General features: G+C 42.0%; 1 protein-coding gene across 1 annotated transcript in view; it reads right to left on the bottom strand.

The window, feature by feature from the left end:
* Positions 1 to 2811: 2811 nt before the first annotated feature.
* RYBP (RING1 and YY1 binding protein) overlaps positions 2812 to 17896 on the bottom strand; it is a 45946-nt gene continuing 30861 nt past the window's right edge. Inside the window, exons 3-5 of the mRNA XM_087745092.1 lie at positions 11131 to 11307; positions 10922 to 11020; positions 2812 to 6785 (exon numbers count right to left, since the gene is read on the bottom strand). Coding sequence (XP_087601218.1) covers positions 6533 to 6785; positions 10922 to 11020; positions 11131 to 11307 — 529 coding nt within the window. The 3' untranslated portion in view covers positions 2812 to 6532. The remainder of the gene's footprint in view (positions 6786 to 10921; positions 11021 to 11130; positions 11308 to 17896) is intronic.

The following is a 17896-nucleotide window of genomic DNA, read 5'->3' on the forward strand; positions in this document are numbered from 1 at the left end:
AGAGAAAGGTAGGTGGAAAGACCTGACATTTCCCTGTCCTTATTACACCTAGAAAAGCCACGGAGGAATCCAGGTGTTGCAAATTGCAGCCGCTCTCCCTCTTCTGTCCAGATCCTGCTGTTTTCCACAAGTAATCGGGACACGCTGGCTCCGCTGTGGCTCCCAGCCCTCCCTTTGAAAGGCTTTGAACCGCGCTCGGGGAGTCTGCACAGCCACAGCGTCCGCCCCACAAAACCCAGGCTGCTGGGGAGCATCAGGAGGGGATTTAAGAAAATAGCAAACGCATTAAATGCAATCTCTACCACTCCTGCGTACTTAATTTCTTTTTTGGGGGGCGAAGGGAAAGAAGCAAAGGGAAAAAGAAGAAAAAAGGTCTGCAAAACAAGGATTCATGTGGGGAAACCTATATAACTAGGGGTTTTTTAGGGGTTTTGATGGGGTTTTGTTTGAGTTTTGGGTTTGTTTTTTTTTAGCTTTTCAGTCTGTGAATCACAAGTGAAGTTTCACAGCTCTGCTCTCTTTAAAACATCGTAGACTCAGGTTTACCTTTAAACAACCAAATAAATGGGGCTGCAGCAGTCCATCCAACTTGCTGCAAGGCAAGACACTTGCCTGAAGCCAAACATTTGCAGCCTGGAGGAATCCACGCTCAAAACCACAAGCGCAGCAGCACATCGTCTGCATACCCCGCTCCTGCAGTCGGTGGCACCCAGTTTTCCAGCCAGTTTTTTTGGGTTGGCTTTTTGTTTTGGTCATGCAAACAAGGAAAGACAGGCAGTAGCTCTGTAATCGCAAGCGCAATTTCTTCTTGATGTGGCAGCCTCTGTGAGATGGGACAGAGTTTGCCCACCATTGGGATCCAAACACTTTGCTGACTCAGCACAGCACTCAGCACTCGCATGGGATACAGCTGGACCAGCACGACCATTCGTCACATCCATCGTGTCTTTTGCAGACAACTTTTCGCTTTGGCCCCTGGAAACTCCCATTGTGACTTAAATGCAATAAAATGCTGCCCGACGCACACAGCTAATCACGGCGAGGCTGCGTGTCTGGCAGGTAAGGAACGTGCACAGTCCTGCCGCGGGTTCCTAAAGCTCCTTCCAGACTGCAGGGTGTTCGCGTCTTCTCATTTTAATTGCCCCCAAACTGCTGTGTGAAGGAGGTATGTTCAGATTTAAATAAAAACAGTTTAAAAAATTAGCTGACACGAGCCTTACAGAGCAGAGGGTTTTTTCTTCTCTCTCCCATTTACACGAGTGAATGCTGATTTTTATAACAACCTTCAAGTCTTAAAACGATTGACAGTTTAGCTCAGAAAGTGTACAAAACCCTAGGGAGCCACGAATTAGAGCTCCCCATCCCCATCTCCCCAGCTCCTTCTGTACTCCCTGTAGGTACCAAATGCAAACCTTTCAACACACCACCTCAGCCCAGTACGTACCTTGAAGCAGCCTCGGGTGCCATTATCCCTGCAGCCTTCACCCTCCTTCCCCCGCGGCAGGGCCGACTCCGCAGCTCCAGCATCGAACGCAGCTCTCGGCTCATGTGGCTCCAAGGCAAGGGATTTCCAGGAGACCGGTCAACCAAAATCCCGGTGAAGCGGTGAGCAAGCATGGAAATCATTTGCTGGCTCCATTCAAGCCTCCACCTGGTGATGAAGTAGGTGGACGCTGATGAAGATGAAGGCCATCTCCTCCACTCCCTGCAGCTCTTGCTGCTTTGCCCAGGCGGCTGCTCCGGCACCTTTGGCTGGTTGCAGATTGAGGACAGGGACCATACGCTCTTCGAGGCAAGGGCCGTTTCCCTCCACACTCGTCCGGCACGCCAAGCAAGTGCTTTTCAGGTCTGTAGAACAAACACTGCCTTTCCTGTTTCTTCCTATTCTTGGCACAAAGGATTTTGAATCGTTTCCAGCTGAGGTTAAAAGCATTTAAGAGTCTGTTTGCGGAGTGTGTTTTGTTGTTTTTTTTTTTAAAGCGATCTCTAGTTGTAACACACACCTCCCCCCGCATACACAAAAATATCCAAATGGCTTTTAGTTTAGTAGCTGTCCTTATATTCCTGAGAAAAAACCCTGGAGTAAGAATTTTTTCCCCTTTGCATTTTACCTATCGCTTGGTTTTCAAATTTCCATTTCATATTTGCACAGCTACATCACAGGTCTCCCATCTCAGGTGGGGGGAAAAATATGAACTAGAAAGAGCACAGTAATTCACATCACCTTGTTTCCTAGGCAGAGGACCAAAACACTGCTTGCAGAATAGCCGTGTTTTTACACTACAAAAATACAATTAGGCTCTCAATTAAATTTTATTAATTTTACTCACGGGAGTTTGTTAGCACAAGACAGCCAAAGGAACTCCCAAGGGCTCTCACTAAAACCCTCTGCACTGAGCTGCACCATTTCTGCGGCTACGGAAAGGGGAAAAATCATTATTTCAACGTACCAGAACCCAAATTCTGCAGACACATCCACCACAAACTTTCCGCATGTCGTTAGTCCCAGGGAAGAAACTGGATTTACTCACTTCACTGAAGTTTTCTACGTGCACAACCCTGTGTTTGCAGAAGTGGGGTGCTCGAGCGGTGACTCACGGACAAGACGTACAGACTGACAAACTGCTTCACCAACAGGACTCTCCACTTTTTCTGGATACTGGCATCTCCCAAAAAAGAGAGCTTTCAGATTTAATTAAATTTTACTATTTTATTTGTGAAAAAACTACAAGCAGAATTCATAAATAGACATTTCTATTTAAAGCAGGAAAATGATAAAGTGGCTTCTAATAACAGTCGTGCACATGCCAGTAACAGGAATATATTAACATCTTTTATTTGCTAGACAAAGAGCAGTGTCCAATATAAATTTCCCGAAAACATTTAAGACCTGTGAATTTCTGACCAGTTCACAAAACCACCATTGACACTTTAGCATGAAGATTAAAACAAACCTAACAGGACTGTCAGCTCTAAAGACTTTACAGAGCAGAAAAAACTTTCAAAAGCGTTATACAAGCTGTCTTTCTGGGCAAATGAAAAATATAGCTCGTATAATACATTAACATAAAAATCCACAAGATAAGATTATGTTTTGACATACTTAAACAAGCATTCTATATTTGTCTCCAACAAACAAAGCTAAGGAAATAATGTAACCATCTTTACACAGTAAATTAAGGTTACAAGTCATACACAAGAACAGAACTGCTTGCGCATTAAAAACTGTTCAGCTCCATTGTCATACTCTAAATGTTGGCTCTTAAAACCATTCGGTTACATACAAGCAAAGGTTATTATATAGTCAGCAATTAATAAATTTTCAATAATTTAAGTTTATGGTAGAGCTTAAAAAAGTAGACTGAGAATGATCTTGGTAAGGCAGGTGAAAACATCTCAGTGGAAATAAACTCACGGAAGCTGCTGCCAAATTTTCGATCTGTCCAATTTGACACAAGCAAAGTGTTCCAATTAAAATAAATAGCCTGGTGGTGTAAAACGCTGTCAATTTTCCTTTGCAGAACTACGTCAAACTGAGCAAGTCAGGCAAGCTGTGTTGGTGTCTGTGTGTGTCTGTGTAAGAGTTGAAACTTCGCAAACGTAACACTGTGCTTTACTTACCTGCTTTCTGTGCCACTGAACACCACGAATCTGGTCCTTCCCCTACACTAGTGTTTTGGTTGGTTCGGTTCTTAAACATGCTCCCCACCAACAGCGGGATAACCCACGGACACGGCGCGGAGGGAATCCCACCCGCGGACGCGTGCCGTGGGGATGCCAACTTCAGAAATTAAGTGTCAAAGCAAACGCTATCCTTCAAATCCACAACACAACAGCTACAGATGAGGCCGGAGAGGTTCAATGCTTAGCTAGCAATTTCTACTGAACGCAGAATTACAGGTCACTTGTTCCAAAGAAATTTTCCCACTTATTTATAGCAAGCTACTTTATCAAGGAGGCACGCCCAAAGAGACAGATGTTACCGACTTTACCAGTAGCCATGAGTAGCTGGTTACGGTGTTAAAGCTTTTTCAACTGATCTACAGGTCCATTTTTACTTGAAAAAGAAGCAATTTCCTGGTACACACAATGCTTTTTTTTTTTTTGCACAAATTCCCAGATCCAACAAAGAAGGCGAGCGCGCGGTTTGACTTGAAGCACCAGAATTAGCCCCGCTGAAGCCAGAGGGACTCGCCACTCACTCACACTCTTCGCTGGATCACGGCCGAGATGCACGCAAGCCTAATTGATAATTGATCATTTATAAAGCAGTGCAAAATATACAAGTTCAGGGGCATCTTCAAAAAATCTCTCTTAAAAAATTATTCCAATACATTTCAGTAAAATAAATAAATATGGCTGACCAGTTTACCCTCCCTGAGACCCTTAAAGGAATAGTAAAAACTGGAAAAGGAATGTCTTTGCAATATCCCACTAATGTTAAAATGTGGATTGAGAAATTCATAGTATTTAAAACTATGTATAATAAATTGTCTTGATGCTCATAGGAAGCATCTGGTTTCCTTTGGTTCTTTAATAAATACTTTAAAAATGCTTAAAAAGGTAAAGACAGCCTATATTGTGAATATAAGCAGAATTAAGTCGGGGTGCCCATGTTAACATATTCAGAATAAAGCCACTGCTGCAAAGGCACTGCCACCGCACGTACCTTCGAGCAGGGGTTGTAACAGATCCCTTACTCACATTTCTGTCGCCAGTGTGAAAGGAACCTACGTCTGCTACTCAAAACCACACAGATTTTAAAAGAAATCTTAAATCAGTTGCCTCCACAAAGAGAAATTACTCTTGCTAAGCAAACAATTCACAATATAACAAGCTGGCACAAAGTTGTCAAAATGTGGCCCTCTTTCATCACGCGCAGCAGTTATGCATTTGATGTCAAACGAAGCCACAGCCTCTGTGCCCGAAACTACTGCAAAGCACCCTGGGGCCACTAAATAAAGATGAAAAGCCAAAGAGGTTTGGGGTTTTGGATTGTTGTTTTTTGTTTTGTTTTGTTTTTTTTTTTTTAAAAAGTTTGTTTCACCTCTTCAGGCTAGTGTTTTAGCAGGATAATGCATGGAAGGTAAACTGTAAAGCAACATTAACAGGCCAGGAAAAGAAATTACAGTCTGAATAGCTTTAGAGCAAGAATGAAGGAGATGCTGGTCACGAGCATGAGCCACACGTGTCGCTCACTTGCCAGCATGAAAGCTTTTCCCTACTTCTGCTCCCGCAGCAGGAGACCCAGAAGTGTCCAAACGCTGACAACCCCAACGTCATCACTGGACGAGACGCTGTTCAGAAACCACTCTTGGAATACAGATGGACTTCAAGAAGAAGAGCCACCCCAACAGCATGGATGGGACAGACGGAAGGGGGCTGACGACGACCAACCCACGCGCTGCCGGCTGGAACGAGCACCAGCTTTGCTCCCTCAACCCGCGATCGCTCCCAGCCCTACGGCTCCCTGCCGCCTTCCAACCCACAGCAAACCACTCCAGTTCTAAAGTTACCTCGGTCACTGATGCAGGTGGACGAAATTCATTACATCTAAGAACACCAAATGTCTGTGGGATTGGCTATGCATGACATAGCGATGCTCACGTTACCAAAATACACGAATCCGTGGCATGCCGACACCAGTCTGGTTGTGAACACTTACGCTCCAGCTGGGCACAAACTTGCACATCACCAATCTGAGTTACCCTAGTGGAAATACAAGCTACCTGGAGCAATCTTTTCTCATTCCAGATCCCAAGCTATAAAAAAATCAAAGCCATGTGTCCAGTACATTTTAGCCGTTGTTTGGGAAGAAACAGGGAAGGAACAATAGAGAGAACGGGTCCCATCCAGGTTCAAACCTTCAGGAACACTTTTCACATAAGACCAGTTCCATTTCAGTTTCAGTACTTTCACAGAAGGGGACTGTCCCAGATCTTGAACTGTTCAATTTTTTTTTTTTTTTCACTTCACAGTGTTTCAAGCACCAGCGTTTCCATGTATTGGTTTCAAATAACCCTTTATATATATTTATTTTTATATATATTTATATATAATTTATATCAAAACTGATAGTACACAGTATAACTGGAAGAAGAACTGAACTTAAAAAGGATATGTTGAAAGAGGATGGAGTTTGTGAATGCAATAAATAAAGCCCCCTTCCCTCCCCACCCGCTCCCTACCCCAAAACAAAAAGTTGTAATGTTCATGGAAAATTGTGCACAGCAGATATTATAAAAAAGTAGATTCAGGAGCACATCCAATTATAAATGATTGTTAGGAAAATCATATAAAACAATGGAATACATAAAAGTGTCAAGAGTAATCGTTAGGGTGAGAAATTCCTTGGTGGCCAGATGCCCACGGCAAGCAGAAATTATCCTGGTTGCATCAGTAAGAGGTCGATGTCCGAGAAAGTGTGTGTTCAAGCACAGAAGAGGCTCTCCAGGATTTGAACAGCATGGGCAGGTGGAATGTTTGAATTTCATACCCTGATTCATAGTTTCCACAACTCCATGTGCAATTTTCAGAAAGATTCGTCGTTGACTGCCGACATGTCCCCCTTTGGCGTGGAGGAACGGGACGAGCCCTTGTCTGTGCTCTCAGAGCCCGAGCTGCTCTGATTCTGTTGTTCTGATCCTGCACTGGAGGTCACTGTAGAAGACGACGTGGAAGAAGAGCGAGTCTTTTCTTTAAAGTCTGTGATAATTACTGTGACATTTCCCACTGTGACTGCCAGCTGCTGTGCGGTACTTCTGTCCACATTTTTCAGTCTGGGTCTAAAATAAATGAGAAAATATTTATAAAAAGGATAAAAATAAATGAGAAAGGAAAAGTTTATTAAAAAAAAGCATCTGACAACAAACTTGGTGTGCCTTGTCCTCCGCTCGCCTGCGCAGATGGCAGTAACTGGGAGGAGAACCTAGGCAGCAGCAAGTGCTGCACAGCGGAGGACGAAGGTTTGACCTGCTCCCTGCGACAACCCAGGCTGCGGGGGCTGCAGCAGCACGCTCAGCCCCAGAGGAGAGACCTGTCTTGCAGAGCTCCGCAAAGGGTGTCTGCTGTAGACTTATCCCTAATCCAACTCTGCCAGGAAGGAGGACGCTACAGCAGAGCCAAGCGGACAGGAGCCAGACAGACCGAAGGATCTCTTCCCCAAGGGGCAGATGAAAGAGTTCTCTTATCTAAATTCACCATCTCATCATGTGCCCTGATGTTATGAGACAAGGCTGTGACTCTGCAATACAAAACCACATGAAAGCATTTGACCACGGCTCTTTCATTCCCATATTGGAACTCTGCAGCTGCAAACAACACAGGCACTGGGACAACTTGGCTTCTCTTTCAACTGCTTTGAGCTTATACAAATCGGATGCCCAATCAGCCTATGTATAAAAACACTCAAAATGTTCCCTCTGGAATCGAGGCTATTGTAAATAAAATCCAGAATGTACAATGGTGTTTCTTGCAGCTAGCGCTTTTGGTTATGGGAAGGAGAGGAAAAAAAAAATCAAATCCACTAGAAAAGAACACAGTGGTATTTATAGCTCAGGATTATCTCAATAATTTGCATGCTGTGCTATCATTCAATTAGTAATGTAGCTAATAAGGGTCTAGACTCTAGGAAGCTGACATTCATGCACATTTCAAGGGCTGGTCCAAAGCTCTGATACAACAAACCTTGGACAGTCCTCCAGCTACCAGCAAATTCCAAGTCAGCTGCAGTGACTGCTGCAATTCACAGCTTTTGCTCCTAATTAAGGGTCAGGCTTAAGCAACAGAATATTCCCAATAGGGAAATAAAAAAGGAGAGTCTTTATACATCAGTGAAAAGCAGCTTGCTGAGAACTGCCTTATTCCAAGGGATGGAGGGAAGGTTAGTTTACTTTGGGATCAAGCTCCAGCTTCTAAACCAATCTGCCTTTCCTCCTCCTCGTCTGCAGCATACTAGGCTAATGCAGCCAAAATAAAAAAAGAGGAAATTAAGCTGATTTTTTATTTGCCTTGCCTATTCAATGGCTGGTAAGTTAACAAGGGGAAAGTCCTAAAGAAGTCGTTATCCAAATGGTATTCTAGAACTAGACAGAATAAAGTATTAAGGACAGACGTACAGCTTCAAAAATAGAGCAACTGTATTTCTGCAAACTTCCTTATCAAAAATGAAGTTACTGCACCAAAAATAGTATTTTCATAGCTAACCTAGGAGGCTGCTTCAATTTTTAACAAGTAGCACAGGAAAAGCATTTCTGATAGAAAATACAACTAAAATACCACTGTGCTGGGATAACCATCAGTAAAAACTCCTACTTGAAACAGCCCATCGTTTAGTGACCAGCCTTTTCAAACCCAAAGCTGTGCTTAGTGAATTCCCGCAGCAGCGAGACACCCGCCCACACATATGCGTTGTACATACGTGCTTGCAGGAGTTGGCAAATTCAACACGTAACCACAGGCTAGATTAAATGATGTCACCTTGTTTGTGGGTAACAAGAAAGGCCACCTAGCTCAGCAAGTTTTGGGGTTTCCATCGGCTTTCAGATAGCATCTCAGCGGATGAAGGCTGCCCCCAAAGCATCAGCAGCAAACACGGCAGCAAGCGTTCCCAGAAGCGTAGTACACGTACGTATTTTCCTCCCTAAGCGCCGAGTTCCTCTAGGAAACCCAGTTCTTCCTGTAATTTGCCTGGGTCATTTCTTTTCTCTTGTACTCAGAAATAGCCAAAAAACCACGCTGGCGCAGACAGCAGAACAGACCTTATTGCCTCCACCTTTCTACAGGGTTGAACATGCGTGCACTCCTGCTATTGCTTGCCAAAAGCCAGCACTGATAGTCATATTCAGAAAAAAAGAAAGAAAAAAGGAGTTCATACAGCCTAAGCTGCATTAAGTTTTGCCCAGAAAAGCTCCTGCTACCAGCAGCCTTTGAGATAAGCCATGCATCAAGCGCCTGAATGAAACTACCCACACATCTTTAAATGCTATGACAAAGTAACATGGAAGGACTGGGGAGAAGCAGGGCTGAGGGGCAGGATCTCTCAACAGTCCCACTCACAAACATATTCTCAATATCAGTTTTGGAACTGAGCCCTCCAACCATTTCTGTGGGATGTTTTAGGGGTCTCCCCTGTGTAAAGAGCTGATTAAGCACAGATGGAAACCTCCAGACAATCTCTTCAGCACATGCATACAGTTTTTGCTTCCTATAGAAGGATTCGCCCATTCACGTTATTTTGCAAAATTAAACACCCTGATGCTTCATGTTTATAGCTAAAAAGAGTTTTGGCCAAATAATGTGTTTCAAAACAATCAATCTGAAAGTGCATAGGAAGGCATGGAACGAACCAAGACATTTTGTCAGAAACAGCCATGGTATCCAAGAAGTTCAGACAGGATTTCTTAAAAATCCAGAGATCCTTACAGACAATTTACAAAAAAAAAAAAAAACAGTTAAGAAATCTGGGCATGAAAAAACCTGAGCAGATAACTTGTGACTCTGTAAAAATCAGATCCTTTATGACGACTCTCGACAGCACTCCTGAGGGAAGTGAATTGCAAGAAAAGTTCCACTAAACTAAACACTTAAAAAGATAGTTTAAGAACTGAAGGAGATGATGTATACCTTAAAAATATCCAGCTAGACCTGATATTATTAAGGATTAATTAGGAATGACAGAAGCTTGCCACAGAACATGGACTAAAAGACTGCAGTAGACAGAGTGACTCCTTCAAGGAGTAAAAACAATTATTTGATGTAATCTATCAATTTAATATTATGTCACTAGTCAAGTGCATCAAGTCTCTTGCATCTTAAGTCTCAAAATAAGTACCATTTCAAAAAGAACAGGACAAAAAAAAATCATTGCAATGAAGCTGTATTTCTCTAATCAAATCAGGAATGAACACTTTGGTCTTTGGCAGCTGAGGAGGAGTTAACAGCAGTCCCTGCAAACAGCTCTGCAAATCTCACACTGCCCTCACCACATTCAAGTGAGTTACTGTGTAAAGGATATTCACTCTTATTAAACATTTTCATGCCATTTTAAAAATTCCAAGACAACAGTTTTCTGCAGAGTGATGTCTTGCCAACCTTAATGCTAACATGTTTCCCATGTGCTTTACAACTGTTTGCAGCTAACTAATATTGCTTCAGTTCATGTGGCTTCACTATAAAACACTTCTTAGAGCACATTTTAAAAAGGGATGCAATTCTTATATAGCCCATATAGGCAAAGCACCCAGTTGAATTCTGTCTCTTGTAGCTCTGAATTCAACAATATAAAAACTGTACTTTGATGCCGAATTTTTGATTTAAGAAATAGAGCACAAGGTGCCACAAAGAAAACAAGCATGGAGTACCAGTATAGGCAAGACTAGGAATAAACCTCCCTCCATAGACAGCTACTCATTTGAAACTTAGACAAATATGAAACCAACCATCCATGCTTTTTGTTGACAGCAAGATTCTAGCAAATCTGTTCATGCAGTCTTTTAATTCCCGTATACTTGGAAAATGATCTTGACAATTACAGTGACTGAATTACGGATAAGGAAGTAAAAAAGTAACCTTTGTTACTGCTATCGAGTGATGATAATAATTTGATAAAAGACCACTACGATTGCTGGTTAATTTTTTTTCTGCCCACCGTGTTTTACAGCAAAAAGCATTACTGCCCAATTGACAATACGATTATTTTAGCAGAGAAATGAAAACTGAGTTGACAATAGAACAAATATTTCCAATGCCTGAATCTGTCTTCACCAGCAGAGTGTTTGAGTGCTTATACATGGAGAAGGCTCCTAGCTGCTGCTGATCTTGCCATACTAACACTGACAGTACTCTGTCAGTACTCAAAAAGAGTGTCTGCTATTTAACACAGTTCTCAGATACCGAGAGCTTAACTTTATACTAAAGTTACCTTGAAGTGTGATTTGAGTCGCTGGTCTTTGTTGTAGTATTCCCAGACTGTATACTGTTCGCTTCGCTAGGAGGATCTTTCACAATATCTGACTTTGGTCTGTAAGAATTGGAGGGAAGAGGGAGAGTATGATGTTAGATTAACCACACAATCAATGCACAGTGCTACTGAAATCACTCCACATTTAATACTGCATCCTCCAAACTTACTTAGTCTTCTTGTTAGTGTTCTTCTTTGTAACACTCGGACTAATTTCCTTCTCTTTGTCAGGTTTTTCTTTGTCTTGTTTTTCCACTTTCTCCTTCTTTTCCTTCTTAGGCGGTGGTGGGGTTGCATATTGCTGGGCAACTTGTTGTGCCACCAACTGAGAGTTTATTCTAGGTTTTCTATAATGACAATAAAAAGAGAGATCTACGGTCAATTTTACACAGTAAAAATGACTTCACCAAAAGCAGTGTGAAGATTCGTTTCAGCACCCACGGAAGAATACTCCACTTGTGAGGAACCAAATGGATGTCCTTATTTAATGTGAAATACTACTGCTACCAAACAAGCTAGAAATTTTAAAATTAAGAAGTACTCCAAACTGCTGTTTTATCAGTTTTTAGCCTCATCTAACATTCTTAAGTATAATGCTCCCTTTGTTCCATCCATGTCATGGAATCACAGCCAATTTGGGGGGGACAATAGTGAAAAAGCAGCTTTCAAGAAGTCAGCCACGCACTGTTGTTACACTTTAAGAGAAGGAACAGAGTGAGTGATAAAAATAAGTTTCATGATAAACATTGTGTTCTTCGTATCTTTCAATTTAATTTTTCAAACGAGCTTCTGGTTCCCTGAAGCAGCAAACCTCACACAGATAACAAAGAACAAGAGGAGGTAACTGAGATGACTTTGTCCCGAGGCCCGGGACTGAAGCTCACTGGCAGGAGCAGAGAAGACAAGCGGGCATTCACGCTTCCACGGGGGAACAGCCGTGCCAGCCTCCGACACACAGTCTTCGCACAATTGTCTGCAGTCCCCAATGGTGCTCAGACAAAATACACAAGCAAACTGCCGTTCAAAGACTATTTCCATTTCAAAGTATGATTTATAAAAAAAAAAAATAGCTTCGTATGTAACCCATACCTTGGTTACTGATCCTCAGATAGTCTCATGGAAATTTTACCTTCCTCTCTTCTGCATTCCTCATCCAAACTCTCATCTCCTCTCAGCTTAACAACTTGAAACCTCTCCCTCCTGGCCTGGCATATCACGAAGCAGTTTATACTCCAAATACTCTGACTATTCATGACCGATTCAGCCCCTTCAACACGCCAGAAAGACCTATGCTCCCTATGTCCACACAGCTTTGCGGGGGGGGAGAAAATCAGGTTATCAACTCCATTAGTCTTCCATTATGAGCTGAATACTAATTGCAACAGTTGCTCATGCTTGTCCATAGCCGTTATATTGGTCACAAATACGATTCAAATTTTCTGCATAGATTAGACTACAACAGATTGTCAATGAAAGTAGTAGGCAAGTATCATTAAGTCTACAACTGGAACATGGGAACCCAAGGGTTTCTGCTGCAGAGCTCTGTACCTGCACCAGTTTTTACTGCAAGCACCTAGAGAGACTTTCTTAAGAAGCTACTTAGTGGTTTCATGTGTTTTAAAAAAAATAAACGTATAACACTAATTGCTCACATGTAACATCTGCATTTAGAGATGATACATACAGATAATGGAACACCCAACAAAGTTCTACTCCCTGTCACAGGAAAATCCAAGTTTCTAATAAGCCTCTCTTGGCACTGGTTTTCTGTATAATGGTACCAAGATGTTCTTACTGAAGCCAGATACACCCAAATATTTCATTTCACTACCACAGCTTATTATAAAGTCTATGCAATAGGTTGTAATCAGGTCCCTGACCCGCCTCAACACCACTGGCATTTGGATTTTTCACCCAACAGAGAAACTAGTGCTACAATGTACGTACATTTCTGAGTGAACAAAGATGATCTACTCTTCAGCCTCAAAGAACTATGATGCTGAAATGTTCTGCAGGTCAGATCAAGCAGTTACCTGTTCCACAGAACAGTGAAGATACTTAGCATTCTTGCATTTAAAATCCCATATGCAGCAATTTCTGTCTGTATGACTGAGAATAAACACTTCAGAAAAGGTGTTTTGGTTACATGGAAAAGATTTTTCAGATTGATGCAACCACACTAAAAGCTGACAACATTAGCTTGTGTCAAGCAACCTGCTAACTGCCTACTCAAAAAAAAAAAAAAAAAAAAGATAGTGTCAAGAAATCTTCAAAGAAAGGGCAGATACCATCTCCCTACGTGATTATACATGATTAACCTCACTGCTTGAAGCTGTCACTTCTGCCCAGACTTACAGTTATTTGGTGTTTACACAACCAGCTAACTCAGAAACCCAAGCTATTCATGGAAAATCCCAATTCAAGAATTTGAGAGCACCTTCAAAGTTCTTCTGCTTTGCACGACTCTGATGTGCGTGCCTGCAATGTTATTTCCAAGCCTTACATCCAACCTCCACAGCTACTGAGCTGCCGCTCCTGTTGCGGGAGTGCTGCACTGCTTGAACAAAGATACAAATTTTAAAATGGAAACTGCAACTAAACTAAAATTTAAAAAAAAAACATAAATAAGTCAACTGTATTTCCTTAGAGAAGACTGGAATCCAAAAAAGACCAGCCTTAAAGTGCTCCTGCAGAGACGCTTCCCCCCTGTTCTCCCGCTCCTCATGTGTGCCTGTGACGGCACACTATATTTAAGTTTTATCATTTTCTGGCCAGCCACCGACACAACTAGCACAACTTCTCCAAAACCCGTATTTGCATATTCCTCTTTACGCGCCACGCTGGCTCGTAAGGGTAAGGGCAAACCCAAAACTGAAAGCGAAGAGAGCAGGCAGCAGCGTGCACAGGCAGGGGACCCAGCCCTGCTGACGGGCTTTCTCCTGCCGCACAGAGCAAGGGAGCAGAAAGCTGCCGAGACTTTGGTCAACACTGAGCACGTTTCAAGATCTGCTGTACTACTAGAACGGATTTATTTTATTTCTTTTAAATAACACAAATAACCCAATAGCTTTCCAATTCCTAATCTGGCCATTTCGCTCACACTAGCAGCAAGCTTAGGAAGGTTAAAAGGCAGTTAAGTTAAGCAACTGGCATACTAATAGTAATAAGAGTAGTAAAATCCTTCAAATAAGGCCCACACTGCCACTACAGCCAGGATACACTGGTTACAAGCCCTTTACAAAACAGCCAAGCAAAGCAAGTAGAACAGCACATTTTTAACCGCAGCAAACTATAACCATAGTAACCACAATCGAGTCAAGTAGCTGCAGCATCCCAAACTTCCTCCAAGTTTCCCTGCCTACCGAAAACACACTTCAAGGGCTAACGCTGATGATCTAATCTAGCACCCCCAGCACCGATCATCCCTCCAGACACCGTTCCTGCCTCTACAGCCATCCGTGCCCTGTCCTAGTCACGCTGTTTGTCCCAGCAGCCACCCTCTTCGTGAGTGTTGTGAATTCTTCCCCACCTGTGGCAGCAGGTAAGCTTGCATTGCTTTCTAGAAATAAGGAAAACCGTAAATTCAATAATACTTTGCAGTGGATACTAGTTGTCTTCCCTTTCAGAACTTGAACAAGGAAAGGAAAAAAAATATCAGTGGAGAGAAACAAGCCTCACTCCCACTTGGGCTACAATTATTTAACATGCTCCAGCTTCTACCGCAGAATTTGTATTTGTAAGAACAGAAGGATCCCTTTCTTCTTTTTCTGTTTTTGAACACTATAATGTGCCTGAGTCTCCCTGCCCCTAATTTTGTTTCAACTAGCCTTTTTTTTGGCAATCTTCAAAGACGATGTTTCAACCCAAATACACTTTTTTTTTTTAATATATCATTTGAGCAGAATATCCTGAACAGAAACTTGTAGCTCCTTCCAAATTTTTTGTAAGAATAAACAGCCCCAGAAACAAGTATTAACCATTTTTACCCCCAAAATCCAGTCATCAGCTTGCTTTCTGTAACATTAAGCTATCCATATAAACAAAGACTGCATCTAGAGTGACAAAAATCAAACCCCAACTCAGCCTCTTCCAAGCTTTCTAACCAACACTCACACTTAAGGAACAACTACCTTGTCATTTAGTAGAAGGTTTAAACTAGCAACATTACACACAAACCACACCTAATGAGTCTCAGCTTCCAAAAAAATTATTTGAAGAGATGTAAAACTTAATATTACACTTGGTTCTTGAATTCCTAAGCAGACATCAAATACTGAGCCACAGGGCTCTGCTTCTTGCAGGCCAGCAGGTCTTCCCGACGAGAGGAAGATGATGCACGTTTTCCCTATGGGTTCCCCAGTCCGTGCTGGGTCCCCTCTGACACCAACAGGGTCGGCGGCACCGCAGCTACTCACCCAACGTCTGCTACCAGAGACTCCACTTGATTCCCCCCCATCTGTGTCCCTACAAATAGAAATGTGCTATTACACCTTGGTGGCCACCATTACTAACGCCTACTCCGCACCTAGTATCAGGTGAGTGCTTAAAAAACAGAGAAGCCGGTATTATAACACCTGCCAGCAGATAATGCCAAGCAGATGAACATCTTCAGAACAAATTTTCAATGTGAGTATCTGAAATAGGTATGTTTCTTCTACCTGAACATTAAGGTAAAGTTATATTTTGCTTGGACAATTTTCCTCTAATTTAAACGACAGCCTGGGTAAAGACTCAACCCCCAAGATCCAACCTTGATGTGACAAATAAATGAACATTATCTTTTTTTTTTTTTTTTTAACATAAAGAAGAATATCTTCTCCCTCTCTAAAACTAAGAGCAATTAAACTGAATTAAACTGTGCTTTCAAAGTTACATTTGGCCAAATAAACTGTTTCGCATTAGTTAAACTGTAGTTCACATCACCGGAGCAGATACTTGTGCAACAGTTAATGATCTTTGCATCAAGGACATACCGATGCATAAAAATGCTGCAATATGTTTGTCTATTCCGAGTGTGGGTTTAGCACCTAGGTCTTTACCATCAACTATCGTGAATGGTACACACAAATACTCTTTACTACCTTTTAATAACAGACCTGCACAGAAACATTATGCCTGCAAATACTATACCCCAAGATTGTCATATTAAGTGACACTGGGATGTTTGGCTTATGGGAAGTGGAATTAAAACAAGACCCTTCACGAAGGGCTCACTGCTCATGTTACTGTGCTGAAAACAGGAAAAATATGTACTTTTAAGGTTCTGGCCAAGTATCTTGCAGTGCTTCACTACCTGCATTTTCTTCTGTATCTCAAAGCTTCCCTTTAAAGCCTGTCTCAGGACCAAATCCAGAGCACCAATGCCCAGGAATTCTGCTGCTCCACAACCACCCTCTGCAACTGGGCTTAGGAGTCGAGCAGCGTGAATCACACTGCATATCCAACACATGGTACTTGGACCTGGATTTCAACAGGGATACAGGAGGGTAAGTTGCACTGTATTTTTCACGTGACCTTAACTTCTGTATCTGTTTGGGATTTCTTTGGTCCCGCTGCCTGGAGAAAAGGCAAGTCACCTGCCTCCTGCACACACTCAGAGCAGAGACAGCGGCTTGCTTTATACCCACAGCAACACACAGAGACCTTGAGGGACGCCGGCAATCCCCAGAAATGTGGATCTAATTACAATTGCTTTTACTTTCCTACGACTACGTTATCAGAAGAATGAAACTGGCATCAAGTGGGATTTCAGAGTCAAAAGCCTCATGTAACATGAAGTACTGAGGATTTGGATAATTTCATGCTGTTCTGGCTTTGATGCAAGCAGTGATACCGACAGACCTCTGTGCGGCTCGCCGTTTCTTTGAGAAAATGTGTTTCATACGCTGTGCAGTGTGAAGTACATGATTATTTTAATAATCCCAGTCACACGTGAATATAAACTTTGCTCAAAAAAGACAAAAGTATTTACGTGAGTGTTTATAAAACAGTTAGTGCCAGAACAATAATACAGTAAGCATACTTCTGAGAGATACTGTAAAGCAAGGTTAGAAACTAACCCATGAACATATAAAGAAAAAAACAAACATCTCCTTAGAAGAATTTTACATCCAGAATAACCAAAGCTTTGGAGAAATTAAACCATAAACGTTAACAGGGTGAGCACTCATTCTTGCATGCATATTTTCCAGCTCACTTGTGATGACCACACGGTCCTTTTTAGCAACAAGAAAAAGGATGAATGGACAAATTGTCCCTAGGGTACAACTGCAAAGCAGTATGGAAGCTGTATACATTTATCAGATAAGTTCTCCATGTAATACAAGACCACAAGGCAACAATAAAAACAGTAAAAGACGACTAGAAGGACAAACAGCAAGAAATATGCAACTGAGCAATATTTTGTTGAAAGAACAGAATTTTCCTTTATCACTGATGTGCTAATGCTGTGCTTTTATTTAGAAGACAGATGTTTAAAAATAAAGAAGTTCATCTAAGTAACATCCACTTCTGGGCTGCAGGTGTCGGTTTTTCACAGCATCGCCAGCAGTTATCTTTCAGCTGAAGAAGAGAACGGCATTTGCTACTAACCTTATACAGAAGGGCACAGCAACGTGTTTGAAAGACTCTGAGTGTTAAGGCTGAACATTTCGGAAAAAAATTGAAAGAAAACAATAGCTTCACACAAACAAAACAATTGTTCGTCAGAAAATAAACTAAGTACATTTAAAAATGTATGGCCACCTCCAGAAAGTCTCCCACAAACTGTTCAATGTCCTCCTTGACCATCCAGCCTGCTGTCTCCCCTCTCCTCGGAAGAGCCAAGAATAGGCAACGCAGAGATAAAGGAGCCTCAGCCTTGTGGTAACTATTCCTGGCCACGACAACAAACCTTGAGCTGTTCAGATTTCAGAATAAGAGTATTGTAAGGTTTAT

The sequence above is a fragment of the Nipponia nippon genome, unplaced genomic scaffold, assembly GCF_047370975.1.
Source record: "Nipponia nippon isolate SJK-2023a ecotype South Korea unplaced genomic scaffold, ASM4737097v1 scaffold_9, whole genome shotgun sequence".
Classification (NCBI taxonomy): Eukaryota; Metazoa; Chordata; class Aves; order Pelecaniformes; family Threskiornithidae; genus Nipponia; species Nipponia nippon.